Source organism: Leuciscus leuciscus (assembly GCF_965113295.1).
Source record: "Leuciscus leuciscus genome assembly, chromosome: 22".
NCBI classification, from domain to species: domain Eukaryota; kingdom Metazoa; phylum Chordata; class Actinopteri; order Cypriniformes; family Leuciscidae; genus Leuciscus; species Leuciscus leuciscus.
In genome coordinates, this window is record NC_138746.1 from 2,121,785 (window position 1) to 2,142,168 (window position 20,384).

The 20,384-nt window shown below is 35.5% G+C and overlaps 1 protein-coding gene and 2 long non-coding RNA genes across 3 annotated transcripts in view; 1 reads left to right on the forward strand and 2 right to left on the reverse strand.

Annotated features, from left to right (window-relative positions):
* Positions 1-20,384, reverse strand: part of LOC309486272 — a 233,032-nt gene that overhangs the window by 141,751 nt on the left and 70,897 nt on the right. The gene's annotated exons all lie outside the window — the stretch shown is intronic.
* Positions 1-20,384, reverse strand: part of LOC309486291 — a 77,642-nt gene that overhangs the window by 19,777 nt on the left and 37,481 nt on the right. The gene's annotated exons all lie outside the window — the stretch shown is intronic.
* eif2ak2 (eukaryotic translation initiation factor 2-alpha kinase 2) lies at positions 29-19,031 on the forward strand. Its single transcript, XM_082154329.1, has 29 exons — positions 29-861; positions 996-1,125; positions 2,373-2,518; positions 2,705-2,840; positions 2,914-2,966; positions 3,098-3,256; positions 3,330-3,462; positions 3,546-3,586; positions 4,105-4,219; positions 4,327-4,373; positions 4,462-4,513; positions 5,475-5,551; positions 5,654-5,773; positions 6,094-6,213; positions 9,768-9,972; positions 11,629-11,772; positions 11,963-12,064; positions 12,185-12,250; positions 12,573-12,695; positions 14,062-14,558; positions 14,668-14,706; positions 14,866-14,985; positions 15,966-16,076; positions 16,153-16,296; positions 16,673-16,856; positions 16,939-17,076; positions 17,170-17,271; positions 17,373-17,435; positions 18,386-19,031. Exons 1-29 carry the CDS (start codon positions 749-751, stop codon positions 18,509-18,511), a joined length of 3,606 nt encoding a protein of 1,201 aa, XP_082010455.1. The 5' UTR covers positions 29-748; the 3' UTR covers positions 18,512-19,031.

The following is a 20,384-nucleotide window of genomic DNA, read 5'->3' on the forward strand; positions in this document are numbered from 1 at the left end:
ACTATACTGTGATATTTACAGATGAACAATAATTAATAGCTTTCTCCAGTTAGCCTAAAATTATATAACATAAAATAAGTTAAGCATCATTTAAATTACTGTGGTTTTCTCCTAGAAATATTCTTTACCAATTCATTATGATTACCAAACATTTTCATGCAGTTGTGTGTTTATATTTAATGAATGAGGTTTTATTAATTTATCTTTTTCTGTTACTTGTCAAATTTCATACTCAGAAACATTTTATAATATTTTATGAAACCCAATGTAAAAAAGAGAAACAATTCTTAAGTCATAAAACGTTTCGATTTTATATTATTGTTTGTAACTTGCTGCAACACGTATTTTTAGTATTATACCTGGTAATGTATTTCTCTGTACGTAAGAGAATATACATTTATATAACTGTACTTTAAAGGAATGTTATTTTTCAGGTAGGCGTGGTCTATTCATTCATGCTTGGCTTTTGATTGGTCAATCCACTGTGTGGCGATGACGTTGAATTCCGGAAATCGAAACTTAATCGAACTAAATGATACAAAGAAATGAAAGTTACGTATATTTGTAAGCTGTGATGTATGTCAGTGTGAACTGACACTATTATTACCGTTTAAACCTGACATGAAATCACGTAACGAGTGTTTTTGTGTTCGTCCGGTGAAGAAATGACGTTCACGAGCTGATCAAGGTAAACATGCAGTGAAGTTGTGTCGCTGTCTGCTTATGTAGTTATTTTTAACAGTGCAATATGGAGTCTCTGTCAAGGAATTATATTTCTCTGCTGAATGAGTACCAGCAGAAGACAACATGCACAGTGAAGTATGAGGAGGGATCCAATGAGGGACCGAGCCACAACAAAACGTATGCAAATATCATTCATTCAATCAAAATACACATATAGCTGAGGATCAGTGTCTGTGCAAATGATACAAAGTCAATGACTGTAACATTATTGTAACTGTTTCGTGATCAAATGTTTTAATCTTTAATCTAAGATTCACCATGAGGGCTATTGTTAATGGTCAGCGGTTTCCTGATGGCACTGGGAAATCCAAGAAGGAGGCAAAGCAGAGTGCGGCCAAGAACGCCCTTGATGGCCTCAAGAGCTCTCCCAATCCCGAGTCTGTGAGTAGATATATGTTATTAACAATTATTAAAAATATTAACGCGCGCGCGTGTGTGTTACTTATATAATAACTTGTAATATAAGTAACACACACACACACGTTAGGGTTTCATGTTTAATGGGAACTTTCCATAGATCTGATTTTTAGCAGTACAAACCATATCTTCTATGTCCTAAACCTAATCATTCTGTATGATTTCTGTTTTATTTCGGTCAAAAGTTTGGAAATATTAAGTTTTTTTTAAATGTTTTTGAAAGCAGTCTCTTAATCTCACCAAGGCTGCATTTATTTGATCTAAAATACAGTAAAAATGAAAAATATTATTACATTTTAAAACAGCTGTTTTCTATGTGAATATATAGTAAAATGTAATTTATTCCTGTGATTAAAGCTGAATTTACAGCATCATTACTCCAGTCTTCAGTGTCACATGATCCTTCAGAAATCACTCTAATATGATGATTTGATGCTCAAGAAACTTTTATTATTAATAATGTTAAACACTGTTGTGCTGCCTAATATTTTTGTGGAAACTGAGAGACATTGTTTTTCAGGATTCTTCAATGAATAGAAAGTTCAAAAGAACAGCATTTATTATAAATATAACTTTTTTGTAATATTTATTAATTGCATAAATATCTATTCTATCTTTTTTTTATCATTTTAATATGCATTTGCTAAATAAAAGTATTAATTACCCATTAAGTATTAATTTCATACTTGCACCAAAGATTTGAATCCTGTGTTTATTTTTATTTTTTTTAAAGAAACAAATGAAAAAGCAACTAAAACTGCTTTCAAAATTGATAATAATAAGAAATTATCTTAGAACGATGTGTGACACTGAAGACTGGAGTAATGATGCTGAAAATTCTTCTTTGATCACAGGAATAAATTGCACTTTAAAATATATTACAACAGAAACCAGATATTTAAATTGTAATAATATTTCACAATATTACTGTTTTTACTGTATTCTTGATCAAATGAATGCAGCCTTGGTGAGTTTAAGAGACTACTAGTGTGTGTATGTAAAAAAAAAAAAAAAGTATATATATAGAGCATTCACAACATAAAATCTGTAATTAAAATGTTATACAGTATATGTAGCATGAAATAGTTGTTTGAGTCTAGCACTAGCACAGCTGTGTACATATTTGCTATTCTATATTTAACATTTCATATTAATTTTATTGTCATGTATAATTATATATGGAAATTCTTTGTTTCTGTCTTTAACTGCAGACGACGTCATCTGTTCAGAACATCTCCAGCAACATGAATATACCCATGCGGAATTACACATGTTGGCTCAATGAACATTCACAGAAGAGCAGGTTATTTTTCAAGGCCCTTGAAAGCACAAAGATGGATCTAGGAAACTCTACTCAGTGAGTGTTCAATACATTTGCTCTTATGCTTGATCTTCGGATTCATCCAGAAGAGAAAAGAAAAGATCTAGAAAAGAGAGAAAAGTACTTGTTAAATGAAAACTTGCACAAATTGCTAAATTAATTCCAGCTCTTAGAAAGATATACAACTTGATTCCAGACTTCTCTCTTGTCTTTTGTGTGCAGATTGTGTGTTTATGCCTGTAAGTTTGTCTGCGGTGACAGAGAGTTTCCAGAGGCTTATGGAAATAATAAGAAGGAAGCCAAAGAGGCCGCAGCTTCCCGCGTTTATGAAGAGTTATGCAAAACACAAAATACAGAGGTGACACGACATCTGTCCACTTGGATTATCTGTAATTTATGATTTGTGTTTGACATTCTATTTTGCATTTAAGGTGTTTGACGAGAACAGCAATAAAGCACCGGGGTCAGAGGTCGCAGCTTGTAGGTAAATAATGAACAACGATTATAATGTCAGCTTTTTATCAGTGCTTCTCAACCGGTCTTTCTTCAGAAAAAATAGGCTCTTTTACTATGTTTTTTCATGTGTTGATCTGCTTATTTTGTCCTTGATATAAGTCCTAGCCTGGACCGTCTGAGTTTGAGTATTGCTGATGATTCCCGAAGCTCCACGGCTGGCCACAACTACATTGCATATCTCAATAACTTCTGCCAGAAAAATAATCGTGTGCATGATTTCAAATTAGTGGACAAAATAGGCCCTCCTCACAACCCAGAGTAAGTCTTGCACAGCCCGTCACAGTTCATATGTGTTCGAGTTGGAAAGTAAAACTGACATTTGCTTCTTCAGGTTTGTGTATAAAGTTGTCATAGACGGGAAGGAATATCCTGAAGGACAAGGAAAGAGCTCAAAAGAGGCGAAGCAAAACGCTGCTCAGCACGCTTGGACTGAACTTCGTGATCAGTGTGACTGGACCACACAGGCAGGACCCTTCAGAAATTCAGCTTTGTGTGTGTTGTCTGTGTTAGTGTTGACTAATGCACATGTATGTTTTATAATTAACAGAGTTCGGAAGATGACACCTCTTCACAAACCCAAGAGACGGCGTGAGTTTAAAGGAATGAAACAACATTATAATATGTGACCCTGGACCACAAAACCAGTCACATGGGTCAAATTTTTTAAATTGAGATTTATACATCACATGGAAGCTGAATAAATAAGCTTTCCATTGATTTATGGTTTGTTAGAATAGGACAATATTTTGGCCGAGATACAAGTATTGAAAATCTGGAATCTGAGGGTGCAAAAAAATCTAAACATTGAGAAAATCTCCTTTAAAGTTGTGCATCTATGTTCATGATTGTGCCGCATTCACTCACAAACATTTATTTTGTATATTTCCGATAGGAAATGTACAAAATATCTTCATGGAACATGATCTTTACTTAATATCCTAATGATTTTTGGCATAAAAGAAAAATCTATAATTTTGACCCATACAATGTATTGTTGGCTATTGCCACAGATATACCAGTGCGACTCGAGACTGGTTTTGTGATCCAGGGTCACATATGTAATGATATAAAGATGCAATGCAGTTGACTGTTCATCTGTTTTATAGTCAATCTGAGGATGCTCGACTCTCATCAAACAGCCCGTGTGAAACTCCCAGCTCAAGTGATAATGTCGTCTTCAAAGACCCATCTGCGGTCAGTTCTCCTATGGCCATAAGTCCTGTGAGTCCAGTCTGTGTTATTGGCAGCATTTGCATTTTTGACTTCAAGCAATAACGTATAAGAGGCTATTAGTTTCATAAACTTATGAAATACAAACTGTATTACAGTGTGTGAACCTGGAGCCCGTGAGACTGGATGTGAAGCCAAAAATAAAGTAAGCTTTTACAGTTGTTAAATGTCATATTTTAGATTTTACATAATTGTTTCATCATCAGTAATAAAAAATATACATTTTCTTTTAGATTAGCACCAACTTTTCTTCTGTCACCTAACGGCCTGGCCCAGGGTAAAGAGGTATTGGAACATTAATAAGTTTACAATAATAATGAAAGTTTACTGTAACAATGAAAATGTTTAGGGAAGCAAAACATATGTGAGGTATCGGGTTGTGTATGCTGTGCTTCATTATATGATAGAGCTGCACGATTAATCATTAAGAAATTACAATCTCCATTCAAATACCCATGTGATCTTATTCCTAAATGACAGCTATTAAACCTTTGACAAGTACGATCACAGCAAACATTCAGATCTGTGATCTGAGCCAGAGAGAGCAGATCAAGTATAGGTATGAAATATATTTTCAACCACACAGTATCATTATTCCTGTCTTACAATCATTCAAATGATCACAGGGGATTAAAGTTTATAGTTCGGATATAAATACTGATGTCTACGGTATCAAAATATAGTAAATCACCTTTTTTTTTTTAAATGTAACTTGCTTCAAATAAAGAGGGTATCGATACATTGTGACAGTTAAAATGTTTGATTTGTCATTGAGTCATTCATTCAAGAGACTCATTCAAAAAGCAGATTCATCCAGTGATGAAACAAATTAAGTCTTTATGAGGGAGTCATTGAATAATTTTTTTTATAAAAAAAAAAATCATTCATTAATTTAATATTTTTAAATAGATTGCAGCAATCAACATTTGTCAGAACCTCTAGTAAATGACATGTTATTTTGTTTAGTTGTCTATTCAAAATCATGATCTCTACATTAAACCAAAAAAAATCGTGATTCTCAGTTTATCCAGAATCGTGCAGCTCTCTTATATACGAGTATCCTCCATAAAGTAGTGGCTGTCAAATCTGTAAAATGAGACCAATGGAAAGGGAAATTCAAAGTTCTATTGAAAAATGTAACTTGGTGTTTATGAATCCAATTTCAATGCATCTCCAAAGTAAGAAAAGTGTCTTTTAAATTAGTTTTTTTCTTTTATTTGATTGTTTCTTATATTTTCATTCATAGAATGTTCCTAAAATGAATGGACACAATCTGGCAAAGTCATCTAGAGATCAACCTTCAAACCAAGCTGTAAAATCAAGGCAAATCATAACCTAAATGTTTTCATTTTTAACTATGCAGTTTATTACCAATGTTTTTGTCAATCAGTATAGCTTTTTGAAAATAGTTGTTTATCTTTGTAGGTTTTTAGAAGACTTTGACTCAATAACTCCGATTGGCAAAGGTGGCTTCGGGCGAGTTTTCAAGGCAAGACGAAAGCTGGAGAAAAAATATTATGCTGTGAAGATCGTGAAGGGTCGAGAGTAAGTCAATTAAAAGTCTTAATGTAATTTAATTTTGCTTTTAATTGCTTGTATGTCTATGATGTCCAAGAAAAGGCACAATAGCAATATACCTTTTGTTTTTGTACTACATCTGAATGAATGAATGAATGAATGAGGCATTTATATAGCGCTTTCATATGTACTACTGTACACCCAAAGCGCTTTACAATTATATCAGGGGATCTCTCCTCAACACCACCAGTGTGCAGCATCCACTTTGATGATGCGACGGCAGCCACAGTACAACGACATCTACATTTACATAACATAATGTCATGATATCTTCTGTTTCTCCACAGCAAAGCTCTTCGTGAGGTTGGTGCTTTGGCTGATTTTAATAACGCCAACATCGTCCGCTACTACACAGCTTGGGAAGAGGACACGGCGTACAGACACGAGTCTTCAGAGACCTTCTCAGAGTAATTCAGCAAAACACAACTCGTTCTAAAACGAACAAGGGCCTGCCTGACTAGGGTTGGGTATCGTTTGGATTTTAGCGATTACGATTCTTAGCGATTCCAAAAAAGGTTAAAAAAAAAGACTAAGATATCATTCACATTTCATTGTTGCTGAATACCACGAACAAAAATCAACAGGCTAAAGAACACGAACACGAGGAACATTTGCCTGTGGTTTAAAAATACCGTAGCGAAAACAACTAGCCTTAACTAATATAAATTCAAAAAGATCAATCACAGCAAATAAATACAACTGAACAAATATACAATTGAAATAAACCGTGTTTTAAGCATTTCAGGTATTCGGGTACACAAACTAATCAAATGTAAAAATAACACAAATGTATTTATAACACTTTATAAATAAAATATACATTACAAATATAGTTATTCAGTCAAGAACAGCGAGTGAATTTTCTCTTTGTCTTTTGTTTGATTAGTGGTGTTTTTTTAGAGAATGCAGCAGCATAAAGCAATATAGCCTGGGTTTCCCCATGATGCCTTGAGCGCAGCGCAATTTTATTCACGCTGCTAGTCAGCCTTGACACTATGGACCAGATTTTCCCCTAAAAAAGGGAACCAATAACAGAACGGAGAGGGAGCAGCAAGACGATGACGACGTCTATGCGACACACCGAAGCAGTTTGTTTATAACTATGGATCCAACATGGCACCAGACACGAAGTTACCTTTCGATGCAGCCTTAGATAGTGTTCTAAGTAGTTTAGAACGCAAGTTTATTTCGTCTTCTTCCTCGTCGAATTTCTGTCGCTCTACATACGTCATCTGGTATAATTGAAACGATTGGCTATGAGCTACGTACAGGCGCATTTGATAGACATTCGTAGCGTCCAATAAACGTCTCTGGGCATTCGTAAACCACGCCTCAAATACGAGAAAATGAACGTGGTTCCCAGACCACATCTCAATGAGACGAGGTCTGACGTTAGCCAGGCTAGCAGCAATATTAGGCTGGTGTTACTTTAAGAGCTCCACAATATAGTATATACTGTTACTCATGCCTGCAGCTCAGCGTGAGTCGACTCGCTCTTGAATGGTTTAAAGTCATATTAAAGGGTTAGTTCCCCCAAAAATGAAAGTTCTGTCAGTAATTACTCTCCCTCATGTTGTTCCAACCCCGTAAGACTTTCGTTCATCTTCAGAACACAAATTAAGATATTTTGTATTAAATCTGAGAGCTGGCTCACTCCTCCACAGGCTTCTATGGGATCGAAACTTGCCGGCCCAGAAAGTTAATAAAGACATTGTTAAAATAGTCCAAGTGACTACAGTGGCTCAACCTTAAAGGAACACTCCACCGTTTTTTGAAATAGGGCTTATTCACCGTCTTTCCTACATTTAGATAGGTGGGCAAACGCATTTTTGTCTCAGTGCATGCATTGTTTTAGTTTGGCAGCGCCGCTGCTAGCTTAGCTTAGCATAATGAATGGAATCCTTTGTTGCCAGCTAGCATGTCGTGAGTAAAAGTGATAAAAAATAAAATAAAATAATTACTTCTTGTGGCCTGCGTATTCACAACGAGTACAAATAGCAATGCAGATTAAGACTAGGCGATTTCCTAGGCAGATATTGACATGGGGGAAGCACAGGCGAAGAACTGCTACTTGGGCGCAGAGATATCACACAACACCTGAAATCCCCCAACTTCCGTCAACATACCGGCGTGAATAGTAGCTGGCTGTTTTTCCTACAGTAGATATAGTGAATGGCGATGAACATGGCGGATTTTGTGAGAGACGAAGAGGGTGACTTCTCAGACAGTCAAGATCCAGAACCATACCTCTATGAACCAGAGTTTGAGAGGAGGAGCTGCGTGCTTTGGAAATAGAACGACAGGAGGAGGAGGTTGCGATCGCTCAACAGCCTGAGGACGTGAGGATGAGAGCCAACACGAACTGGTGGTGTGAGTGTGGGGGAATATGCCAACCTATGCCGACTGAAATAGAGTGTCTGTGCTGTGGCGAGTGGGACAAGGTACTGCCATCGATGGCTCAAAGTGGGGGGATTTCAGGTGTTGCGTGATATCTCTGTGCCCAAGTAGCAGTGCTTCGCCTGTGCTTCCCCCAATACAGTCCCATGTCAATATCTGCCTAGGAAATCGCCTAATCTTAATCTGCATTGCTATTTGTACTCGTTGTGAATACGCAGGCCACAAGAAGTAATTTGTTTTGTTTTTTTATCACTTTTACTAACAACATGCTAGCTGGCAACAAAGGATTCCATTCATTATGCTAAGCTAAGCTAGCGGCGGCGTTGCCAAACTAAAACAATGCATGCACTGAGACAAAAATGCGTTTGCCCACCTATTTAAATATAGGAAAGACGGTGAATAAGCCCTATTTCAAAAAACGGTGGAGTGTTCCTTCAAGTTTATCAAGCGACGAGAATACTTTTTGTGCGCAAAAAAAGTGACTTTATTCAACTCTTCATTTTCTTCTGTGTTTCTCTGAGTTCACGTAGTGTAATAGCGCAGCGCTTCTGGGTTGTACATCAGAACGGAGGCTCACTATTGGCCGATGCTGGTCATTTGTGTGATGCGTGTGATGCTGACTCTGACGGCCACACAGAAGAACATGAAGAGTTGAATAAAGTCGTTATTTTTGTTTGTTTTTGCGCACAAAAAGTATTCTTTTCGCTTGATAAACTTAAGGTTGAGCCACTGTAGTCACTTGGACTATTTTAACGATGTCTTTACTAACCTTCTGGGCCAGCAAGTTTCGATCCTATAGAAGCCTTTGAAGGAGTGAGACAGCTCTCAGATTTAAAGGGTAACTAAACCTCTGGTCAGAACCTGACTCCACCCACTGGCAATATTTGAAAAATGCTGGAAAAGTGGGCAAAGCCCAGTGGAGAGGGGGCGTGCATCTGAGACGCACCTCTCTGTAGGCAAGGGCGTGGTTAGCTGGTTCCCGCTGACGTCAGAGGGCACCACAACTTCCAATAGGAAGACTCAACTGCAGTAGCCACTGTTCAACCCGAAGAGGGCAGCACTCAGACGTTTTTACTCCATATATTGTAGAATTAAAACACTTTAAACTAAAATGTCAAAAAAATTAGCCGCAGTCTTACAGATGATTAACTAAAAAAAAGTTGTTTTAAGGTTTAGTTACCCTTTAATAAAAAATATCTTAATTTGTGTTCCGAAGATGAACGAAAGTCTTACGGGGTTGGAACAACATGAGGGAGAGTAATTTTTGGGTGAACTAAGCCTTTAAACTGCACAAATAAGGAATCGATAAGAGAATCTTAATTATTTTATGACAAGTATCCGATTCATGACCTCAAGTATTTGATTCCAGAATTGGAATCGATTTTCAATTCCCGACCCTATGGCTGACTGAAAGTGTTTCATGACTCCTCGACACAGACGCAACGCACTAATAGTAATAGTCGTGCAGTCCCTATTGTTCTACTAACATTAACATTAACATGGACTTAAAAAAAAAACATCAAACATTTGTTCTGCTAAAAATCCATGTATCTGTTGGCTTTAGTTCTGGCAGTGGCCAGGGGACAAAGTTCCTTTACATTCAGATGGAGCTTTGTGAGGGAGACACGCTGCGTGCCTGGATTGATGAAAGAAACTCTTCAAAGGAACGTTTCCCAGAGAGGAGAACGGATGCGGCATGGATCAGCAGAGAGGTGCTGACGGCCGTGGACTACATTCACTCCAAGGGCTTGATCCACAGAGACCTGAAGGTGAGCACCTCGTTAAAACGAGTTTACATCAGGCATCGGACACAACTCAGAATTAAAGAGCTCGTGAATTGTGAAATCAAATGAACTTTTGACATAAGGGGCCCTATATTAACGATCTGAAACGCAAGTATCAAACGCGAAACGCAAGTAACTTTGTGGGCGGGTCTCGGGCGCTGTTGCTATTATACCGGCGGGATAAATGACTCTTGCGCCCGACACAAATCTAAAATGTGTTGGCTTCATTACTCATGGGTGTGGTTTGGGCATAACATAAAATAAACCAATCAGAGCGTCATCTCACATTCCCTTTAAGAGCAAGCGCGCTTGTTCCATGGCGGACTGCTATTATAACGGCGGATTTGCCAGGCGCACGCCAGGAGCGGTTCACAGCCGAGGAGACCGACGTTCTCGTCAGGGCCGTAAAACACAGAGAAGTGACATTGGGGATGGAGAAACACACCCAAATTAGCTTCGGTTAAACAGGCGTATGATAATTTGGGTAAATGTGTAAGCTAGATTTATGCCTATTTTTTCACATCTTCATGGACACCACAATGATTTCCCTCGTGTGGTAATATTTTTCCTTGTAATTATGTATGGTTTGCAAAAATGTGAACTGCTGCGTCTGTGTAGATGAGAGAAGCGAAGTGTGTGTGTGTTGTGCACACGCTACATCATGGCCAAGCATGCGCCCTTAAAATAGCATCTGAACGCGCCACTGACTTTAGACTGGGTTTCTCCTGGTCTGTGGCGGAATTGTTTTCAGAAACTGCAAAATAGCACCAGGGAACGTTTGCGCCGGAACACGCCTCCTCTTTACACTGAACCGCCCCCGGGAGCGCAAGTTCATTCCCTAATTTACGACGTACGTCTGTGGAGGGAAAAGTCCGCTGTGCGTCGGGTGCAAAATAGGAACAGAGTGTTTGAAAGAGAGGGTCAAAAACAGGATAGAAATATTACTTTGTTTTTTGATGTAAAACCTTGCTAAGAATATAAATGGACCTCTGAGAACATATTAAAATAAAAATAAAAATGCAGTTCATGACCTCATTAAGAATTGGCTCCAATTTAATCCTTGAGTGTGAATTTGAACTGAATTGGCCACGACATAACGAAATGACAGCAAGAGGAATTTAATAAGTCAATGCAGTCACCCAACTGAGGAATTTCATTAGTAAATGAAAATAAATGTATTAAATGTAATGAAAAATATATGCATATATAAGTGTCATTTCAAACATTAATTATTAACATGATCTAATGTTTCTGGAATTTATGTTTATGTTCAACGGTAAAATATACTGAAAAATGTAACGTATTAATAAAAAAATTACATTATAATTCAATTAAAATGACAAAATTCTGTTTGCTACAGGAATTTAAATTAAGGAGGTAAATTTGAATCTGTGTTATTTTAGTATTATTAATTAACTAATATATATATATATATTATAGTTTTTATTCATATTTTGAATTTCTGTTTTCATTTGAAATTTGAGTCATTTTGTTGTGTGAATTTGTCTTTTTTTATTATTTATTTTTTAAACATGTCTATAATATAGTCATAGGGTTAATTTTTTTTTTTTTTTTTTAACAAAAAGTTTAATTTAACCCTGTTTTGGACTCAGTTTTGATCGCTCTGTTTCTTTGTTTCAGCCTCTAAACATCATGTTCAGCAGTGATGGAGGAGTGAAGGTTGGAGACTTCGGCCTCGTGACTGCAGCAGAAAATGACAACGATGAGCTTCTGCTGGAACGGACTAAACGAACAGGAACCCGGAGTTACATGAGCCCGGAGCAGGTGAGTCATTCAGATCAACATGAAACGCTGTTCACAACCCATAATCCAAATACAAACTATTGGAGTGTTCAGTGATGAATCATGCACAGGAATATGCATTTACAAAGTAGAGTTTATTTTGATTTCATCTTGATTATAATGATTCATACAGTGTTTAAATGCTTTTCATTGTTGCAAACTGAAAATGTAGGCGAGTCAAACATCCTATGACAAAAAGGTGGACATATACGCTCTGGGCCTCATATATTTTGAGCTCGTCTATAATCTCATCACAGCGCATGAAAAGAAAAAGGTTTGATTCATCTTTTAGACCTTTATATAATAATAATAATACAATCTATGCATTCATCTTGAACTATCTGATATGTTATAAGGAATTAAGTATTTCTTTTTTTGTTGTTGTGACTTTTAGATTTGGGATGATATAAGAAGAAATAGGGTTTTTCCACTTAAGTTCTCCAAGGAATTTAGCTTTGAGGTGAGTGTAATTCATGATCTGCTTTCCTGTAGCTCAAACAGAAGAGCGTTGGCGCTTGCAACGCTAAGGTCATGGGTTCGCTTCCCAGGGAAAGTAAGAAATTAAAAGAATGTAAATGTGTACCTTGAAATGCAATGCAAGTTGCTTTGGATAAAAGCGTCTGCCAAATGCATAAATGTAAACGATCAAAATGTTGACATTGAGCATGCTTTTTCTTTAGTGCAAGTGCTGAAATGATCAATGCCTGCTATGACCTCTTACTCAAAGATGAGCGTTATCTAACATGCTGTCTCATTTTTCATGGGTGATGCTGATGAAATAGCACAAGCTCATAGAGCGAATGTTGAGCGCCAGTCCTGAAGACAGACCAGACGCCACAGAGCTGATCAGAGAACTGGATCAATTCTTCACAGTCCTGAAGACGGATAAAGACATCAAGACCTTCTGATGAGATCTCTTCTTCTCTTTATGCATTTATAATTATAGCAGTTGCTTATACTGTAACATTTCAGGAGAAGAAGATGCTTCTATAGAGCAACTTACAAACAGTGCTTTAGATTCGGACTGATAGTCAACAGATGGCGAGTGTGCAATTCAGTCTGTAAAGTTACTACATTTTTAAAAAGTGAAAATTGTGTCATGATTTACTCATCCTCATGCTGTTTTTTAGCAGAATGTCGGTTCTTTTCCATATATCAAAGTGTGTTCCACAAAAGAAAGAAAGAACTTGTGTTACAAAAATTACAAAATGTTCAATTTACATAGTCTAAAAACTCATTTCTGATTCAGTCCGTTTCTTATGTGCATGAATTACATTTGGAACAGAAGTTGAATCTGTCAGCTTTTGTTATTGTGTCTGTATTGCATAATATTCTGGAGCTAAAATCATGAAGCTTTTAATCTCGTCTACAGGTTATGGAATCACATGTCATGTGGGAAAAAGTGGTACATTTGGGGCAATATTTATTTTCTTCTTTTACCGTTTGTGAATCTGATTGGATATTGTTGGCGTGTTCCTGTGAAAATAAAAATCTTTTAACTGTACATAAATACTAAAACTGCCTGGCTGTCATTGTAAATAAGAATCCTATTGACTGCGTAAAGGTCAAAATAAATGCATTCTCCTTCATATGTGTCAAGATAAAATGTCAAAATTAGTTTGACAGCTGATCAAAAATATGATCAGATTATTCCAGAACGTGTCAGCTAAAGTTTTAACATACTTGTAGATTTAAAAAGTTTTGTTTTTAAGGAAAAGGTCAAAGTGTTAAAAGTCTTCATATTCAGTATCAAAAGGGAGTGACGTCATGTGGTAAAACGTGCAATCATTCGTCATGTACACGTCAGAACAGCGAACTTATGGTTACCCTTTACCTTTGGTTATGTAAGCTCTTTAATAATGAATGAATATTTAAATAAATAATTAGAGAATACATTTTGTAATAGGCCTATATTAGACTGACATGTTTCCAAATCACCCATAAACCTTTCCCCAATAAACCTTTTTTAAAAAAAAAAAATTTTTTTATTTTTTTTATGCTATAGTAATTTTCCATTTTTTCCCTAAATAGTGTGTTGTGTATATTTTTACTAAGCAATTGAAGAATAAAAATAAACGTTTGCAATATTGACTCGAAACTTAGAGATGGGCAGGTTATAACGCGTAAGTACAGCTCAGCTGAGGAAAGCGAGGAATCGAAACCGAAAGTTCTAGAAGGGCTGGTTTAAATTCCCACACGGAACTCATGTATGAGTTTTTGGTCTCTAGACTGACCGGAGAAGGAGCAGAACAAGAGTCTGACAGCATCTGAGCTATATTAAAACATTTGGACAGAAGCAAAATGTCTGCCGACACTGAAATGGAGAGGAAGATCGTTGACTTCTTGAGACAAAATGGTGAAAGCACAGTTTTAATCATTTTTAAAGAATTCGGAATAAACAAATCCACCGCGAACAGACATTTGTACAGCCTAGAGAGATCAAAACAGGTGTTTAAGACTAACGAAAATCCTCCTGTTTGGGATCTAATGGAGAAGAAGAAGAACGAGATCAAACACACAATCAAACCAGAGCAGAAGTCCGTGACGAGAGAGACGAGAGACTCATGTGAAGAGAAACATGTGACGGATCTGCTGAAATCAGGAGGTTTAAAGGCCTGTCACATCGCCAAATCCCTGGGACTGCCAACAAAAAACACAAAGAAACAACTGTACATTATGGAGGAGAAAGGTAAAATACAGAAATGTAGTAAAACCAGCATCTGGACACTGAATGACGAGGAGAGCAATGAAAGTTACAACCAAGAGAGGTTTGTGTTGTGTTTATTTTATACAATCGTTAGTTATAATGACTCTTTGCATTTGGTGTGCCAATGTTTTTATTTTATTTTTATTGATTTATGATTTGTTATTGATTAGTTCCTGTTCCAGTGATCATAGACTGGGCTCAAATTCAGGGTAAGCAATATTTTGTGTCCACCAAAGTAATTGTTTAACTTACAGTATAATATTCAGGAGGAATAAACAAAATGTTTTAAATGAATGTTCTGTTAATAGGATCATGCATAATGCTTTGCTGCTGTATATTGCTGTTTGACATGTTTCTATCATCTATAGGTTGTCTCAGAGTTTTAATGTGATCACAGAGCTTGGTAAAGGAGGCTTTGGATGCGTTTATAAAGTAAAGCATAAATTTGATGGCAAGATCTACGCCGTAAAGAAAGTCGTCTTAACTGGGTAAGATTATACAAGTAACAACTAAGTTATATCTAATTTTGGAAAGGACAGTTGTCATGAGTATGTGGTATTAAAAAAAATCACTAAATTTACATGTATTTATGCATACATTCATTCATTTGTTTATGCATTTAATTATTTATTCATACATTTATTTATTTATTTATTCATTCATGCATTAATTCATACATTGATTTATTCATGCTTTTATTTATTATTTATTCATACATTTATACATACATTTATTTATTTATTTCATGCATTAATTCATTAATTAATTCATGCATTTATATATTTATTCATGCATTAATTCATACATTTATTAATGCATTTATTAATCATGCATTCATTCATGCATTTATTTATTCATGCATGGGTGTATTCATTCACTCATGTATCATGCATTTATTTATTTTATTCATACATTTATACATACATTCATTTATTCATGCATTTATTTATTCTTACATTCATTTATTAATGCATTTATTTATTCATGCATTCATTCATACATTCATTAATTTATTCATGCATTAATTTATTATTTATTCATGCATTTATTCATGCATTTATTTATTTATTTCATGTATTAATTCATTAATGTATTCATGCATTTATATATTCATGCATTAATTCATACATTTATTAATGAATTTATTAATCATGCATTCATTTATTCATGCATGGATGCATTCATTCACTCATGTATCATGCATTTATTTATTTTATTCATACATTTATTCTTACATTAATTTATGAATGCATTTATTTATTAATGCATTAATTCATACATTCATTAATTTATTCATGCATTAATGTATTATTAATTCATTAATTTATTCATGCGTTTATATATACATTGATTAATTCATTTATTAATCATGCATTCATTCATGCATTTATTTATTCATGCATGGATGCATTCATTCACTCATGTATCATGCATTTATTTATTTTATTCATGCATTTATTTGATACAGGAAAGCTGATTCCGAGGTGAAGGCATTGGCCAGAGTAGATCACCCAAACATAGTGCGCTACATTACATGTTGGTCAGATTCTGAGACCTGCATATCAAACCAAGTGTCCAAGTAAGCAAGTCTCCATCGTTTTTTCATAAAACACTGAGTGCTTCTCAATAATGACGTTTATGTGTTTTATGTTCAGCACATCAGGTTCTTCATCAGATGTGGTGACCTTTGATAGATCTGGATGTGAAGAGAATGATGATGATGATGATGATGATGATGACGATGACGATGTCAGTGATGAAGTCACATCAGGAATGGAAAGTCTGAGAGTGACAGAAGAGTAAGTCCAGCATTCGTCTTATGAGATGTCACATGTAAATTAATATAATTTAGCGTGATGGTCCTTTAAGAGTGAACTATTATTACAGAGTTAGCTCAACTGGTAGAGATAGAATATGCACATACTGATAAATTGTGTAACTTGAGTTGCATCAAGTTCATTTCACATTTACAGAAGCACAGCAAAAAAACATCCTGTTTCATTTTAAGGGCCAAAATGGAAAGAGGGGAAAATGAGCATAAAATTATTTAACATGCACAAACTGGAGAAAAATAAAATGTTACAAAATATAACAAAATGACCCCCTTAAGATAATACCACACATTATGAAATATTAACCTACAAGTCAAGCTTGTTCTTTCTCTCTGTGTTTCAGCAGCAGGACGTATTTGTTTATTCAGATGGAGTTCTGTGAGGGAGGAACTCTGACTACATGGATAAATGACAGAAACTTTAGGGAAATTAAGAGAACCACAATGGATATCCATCAAATATTTTATGAAATTATCAGTGGAGTGGAATACATCCATTCAAACAATCTCATCCACAGAGACTTGAAGGTATTTCCTTTTAGTTGATCGGAGGCAACTAAACTTGTGATTTAACAGATAAGCATTTTACCCATATGTATTTTCCTTTTAGCCTGATAACATATTGTTCGGCTCTGATGGCCAAGTGAAGATCGGAGACTTTGGGCTGGTGGTGCATCAGACCACTGACAGCGGTGACCCCATAGAGAGGTCAAACAAAGGAACACCACCATATATGAGTCCTGAGCAGGTGATGATGACACATTTATTGTCTCTCAGAGAAACATTTAGACTAAATAAAGACACTTAAATAAATGTAAATAACTGAGTTGTTTTACCTTAGAAAAATGGGAGGAATTATGACGAAAAAACAGACATATTTCCACTTGGACTCGTATGGTTTGAGATGCTCTGGAAAATATCGACTGGCAGAGAGAGAGCGAAGGTCAGTTGTATTTAATGACAGTGCATTACCAATATCTGCACACACACACAAAAAGTATTTTAGTATTTAATCCGTTTTTGTTTTGTTTTTTGACGTTGCAGCTGTGGCCAGATCTGAGAAATCAAAGGCTTCCGGAAGGTTTCTGTGACAGTCATCCGACTGAAGTAAGATGACTAATAATTTACTCACCCCAATGCCATCCAAGATATCCATGTCTTTCTTTCCTCAGTGGGAGAGAAATTATGTTTTTTGAGGAAAACATTCCAGGATTTTTCTTCTAACAATGGACTTCATTGGTTCCCATCATTTTTAAGTCCAAATCAATGCAGTTTCAAAAGTCTTTGAAGGGTTTTAAACGGTACGCGATCACAGCTGAAGAAGAGGTTGTTATCTAGCCAAACGATAGGTCATTTTCAACAAAAAAAAAAATAATTTATAGACTTTTTACCTTCAATAGTTCGGATTGAGCTGATCAACAAACGGACAGGGAACTACGTCATCACGTTGAAAGGTCACGCCGGCGCCGGTGGAAGTACCGCCCCACTGTTTACAATGCGACCGTACGTAGGAGGATAGTTCAAATAGTATTGTTTGCTATTATATATATAGTAATAGTATTCAGTGAATATGAATATGAATAGTATATGAATAACATTCTGATGAATATGAATAGTAGTTCAAATAGTATTGCCGGCGCCGGCGTGACCTTTCAACGTGATGACGTAGTTCCCAGTCCGTTTGCTGATCAGCTCAATCCCAACTATTGAAGGTAAAAAGTCTATAAATTATATATATTTTTTGAAAATGACCTATCGTTTCACTAGATAACAACCTCTTCTTCAGCTGTGATCACGTACAGCCCGTTTAAACACTTCAAAGACTTTTGAAACTGCATTGATTTGGACTTAAAAACGATGGTAACCAATGAAGTCCATTGTTAGAAGAAAAATCCAGAAATGTTTTCCTCAAAAAACATAATTTCTCTCCCACTGAGGAAAGAAAGACATGGATATCTTGGATGGCATTGGGGTGAGAAAAGTATTAGGAAATTTTCATTTTGGGGTGAACTAATCCTTTAAGATTAGCCTGTAACTTAGCTATGCTTCTTTTTCAGAATAAATTCATCAAGGAGATGCTGTCCTCTACACCGGAGGACAGGCCACAGGCAAAAGACATCAAAGAAAAACTTGAGATGTTTTTCTCTCTGGATCAGAATCTGTTAAGCCAGAAAACAATCTGAGATAACTGCCCCAGTTTGGTAGAGTCAACTCAAAAATAATGTTTTACCGCAGAATACTCTTGATGATTCTACTAATTAATTCATGATCTAATGAACTGTTTAATGATCTCTCATTAGGGTGATAAATAATATAAAATCATAACATGTTGAGAATTTCTTCTAGTATATTTTATATATTTCACAAGTTGCAAATCTTGTTTTACTTTTTAAAACTGCATTTTAATAATGATGTGAGGCTACTTTTTACAAAAACCGACCATGAACGGAATTTCACAGCATTACTGTAATGTAGGCTGCAATATTAAGATGTATTTACAATTGCTACTAAAGTATCATGTTTCTCAAAGTTGCAATTGGATTTGGTTACAATGTAACCAGAATGCAACCAAAATGCATCATCGTGTAATGTGAACACATGTTGTGCATGCTGGGAATATTTCTGCTCAAGCTTATTTTTTGACATAAGTGCTGTATATGTGTGTGAAAGAAAAAATAAAGAAAAAATATAATATGTCATTAATTATGTGTTGTTAATACTTACAATACGTATAATAATTCTTAATATATTGGATAAAGTATCAAACTCACATTTTGTTATAAATTATATTCGTTTTTATAACAAAAAATGATAGTGGCACAACAATTGAATTTTGTTTCATTGCTTTAGTTTAAAAGAATGTTACCATTGTGCCTTATAAAATAAATATATGAAAAATTCCATATGTTTTGCTCGATCGGAAATATTTTTTAAACATATTTTCTTGACAATATTGTTTTGACTGGTAATCATTTTATAGTTTTCCCCCCTGTTATTAATGATGGAAGATGGCAATGCTCGCCTCTTTCCACTAGGTGTCGCTGTAACTGCGCTGATTGTCCTCACGTGCATTTCTGTACTGCACAAAGTTTGTAAGTTATTTTTCCATACACGAGATTAATGTTAATGTTGCATTATACTCATTCATGTCGAAATTAGTGCAACTGCAAGAACTGAACTGACTTTGCTGTTGGTGTTGCCTTCAATGTCAAAATGTTTAGTATTATATATTTTTTTCTTTGGTTTTGATCTTCATATTTGTCAACTGTTCTATAGCCTACGGTCAATAAATGATCGATAGTACAATTATTATAAATAAAAACATATTTTGACAGTAGTCATTTTATGTGGATTTATGTGGAAAAAATAGGTTTTGTGTTTAACATTACTCGAAGAGATCTTCATATTTTGTTATATATTAAAGCAATAAGCCCCGTTAAGCCGTGATTTACATTGAGAACATCTAAAGGGCGTTCGGGAAAGTGCCTAAAACCCCCTTTTCTGTTCTAAATTAATTGTAAATCACGGCTTTACGGGGTTTATTGCTTTTATAAAGCGGCTATTCCACATACATGTCAAGGTTTTAAAAATAAATAAATATAAATAAACACACAGACACAAATACGTAATGCTACGACAAAAAAGATTCTTCCGCCAAGCAATGTAGTTCTTCAGAAGGCGAATGACGCTCTGGCGCAGTAATACTGATGTAATGCGGTTACAGGCCTTTTTCCACAGACTGTAATGAGGCATTTTAACGGTCATCACCATCGTAAATCCTGCAAAGTTTTTTATATTTTCATTTTAAAAAGAATGTATGTACATTTATAACACTATACTTTGTATTATATTACTTTTTTTTGCGTCAAATTACAACAAAACTAGTTAATGTTGCTGTGAGGCTGCGGCTGTGGGAGTGACGGTGAAGTTGACAACTCTTCTCTCTTCCGAGTCCGACTGCCGTTATCAATCTCTCTCTATTTGTTTTCCTCTTTTAAAGATGTGAAACACTATTGTGGAGTTTTCCTTTCCTATTTGAGCAAATGGGCACACGAA

Excerpts from the sequence above, each read along its gene's own strand:
- eif2ak2 (XM_082154329.1), top strand. The coding sequence starts at position 749 with ATGGAGTCTCTGTCAAGGAATTATATTTCTCTGCTGAATGAGTACCAG. Across the intron at positions 1,126-2,372 it reads GCTCTCCCAATCCCGAGTCT|ACGACGTCATCTGTTCAGAA; the intron begins GTGAGTAGATAT and ends CTTTAACTGCAG. Across the intron at positions 2,967-3,097 it reads TCAGAGGTCGCAGCTTGTAG|TCCTAGCCTGGACCGTCTGA; the intron begins GTAAATAATGAA and ends CCTTGATATAAG.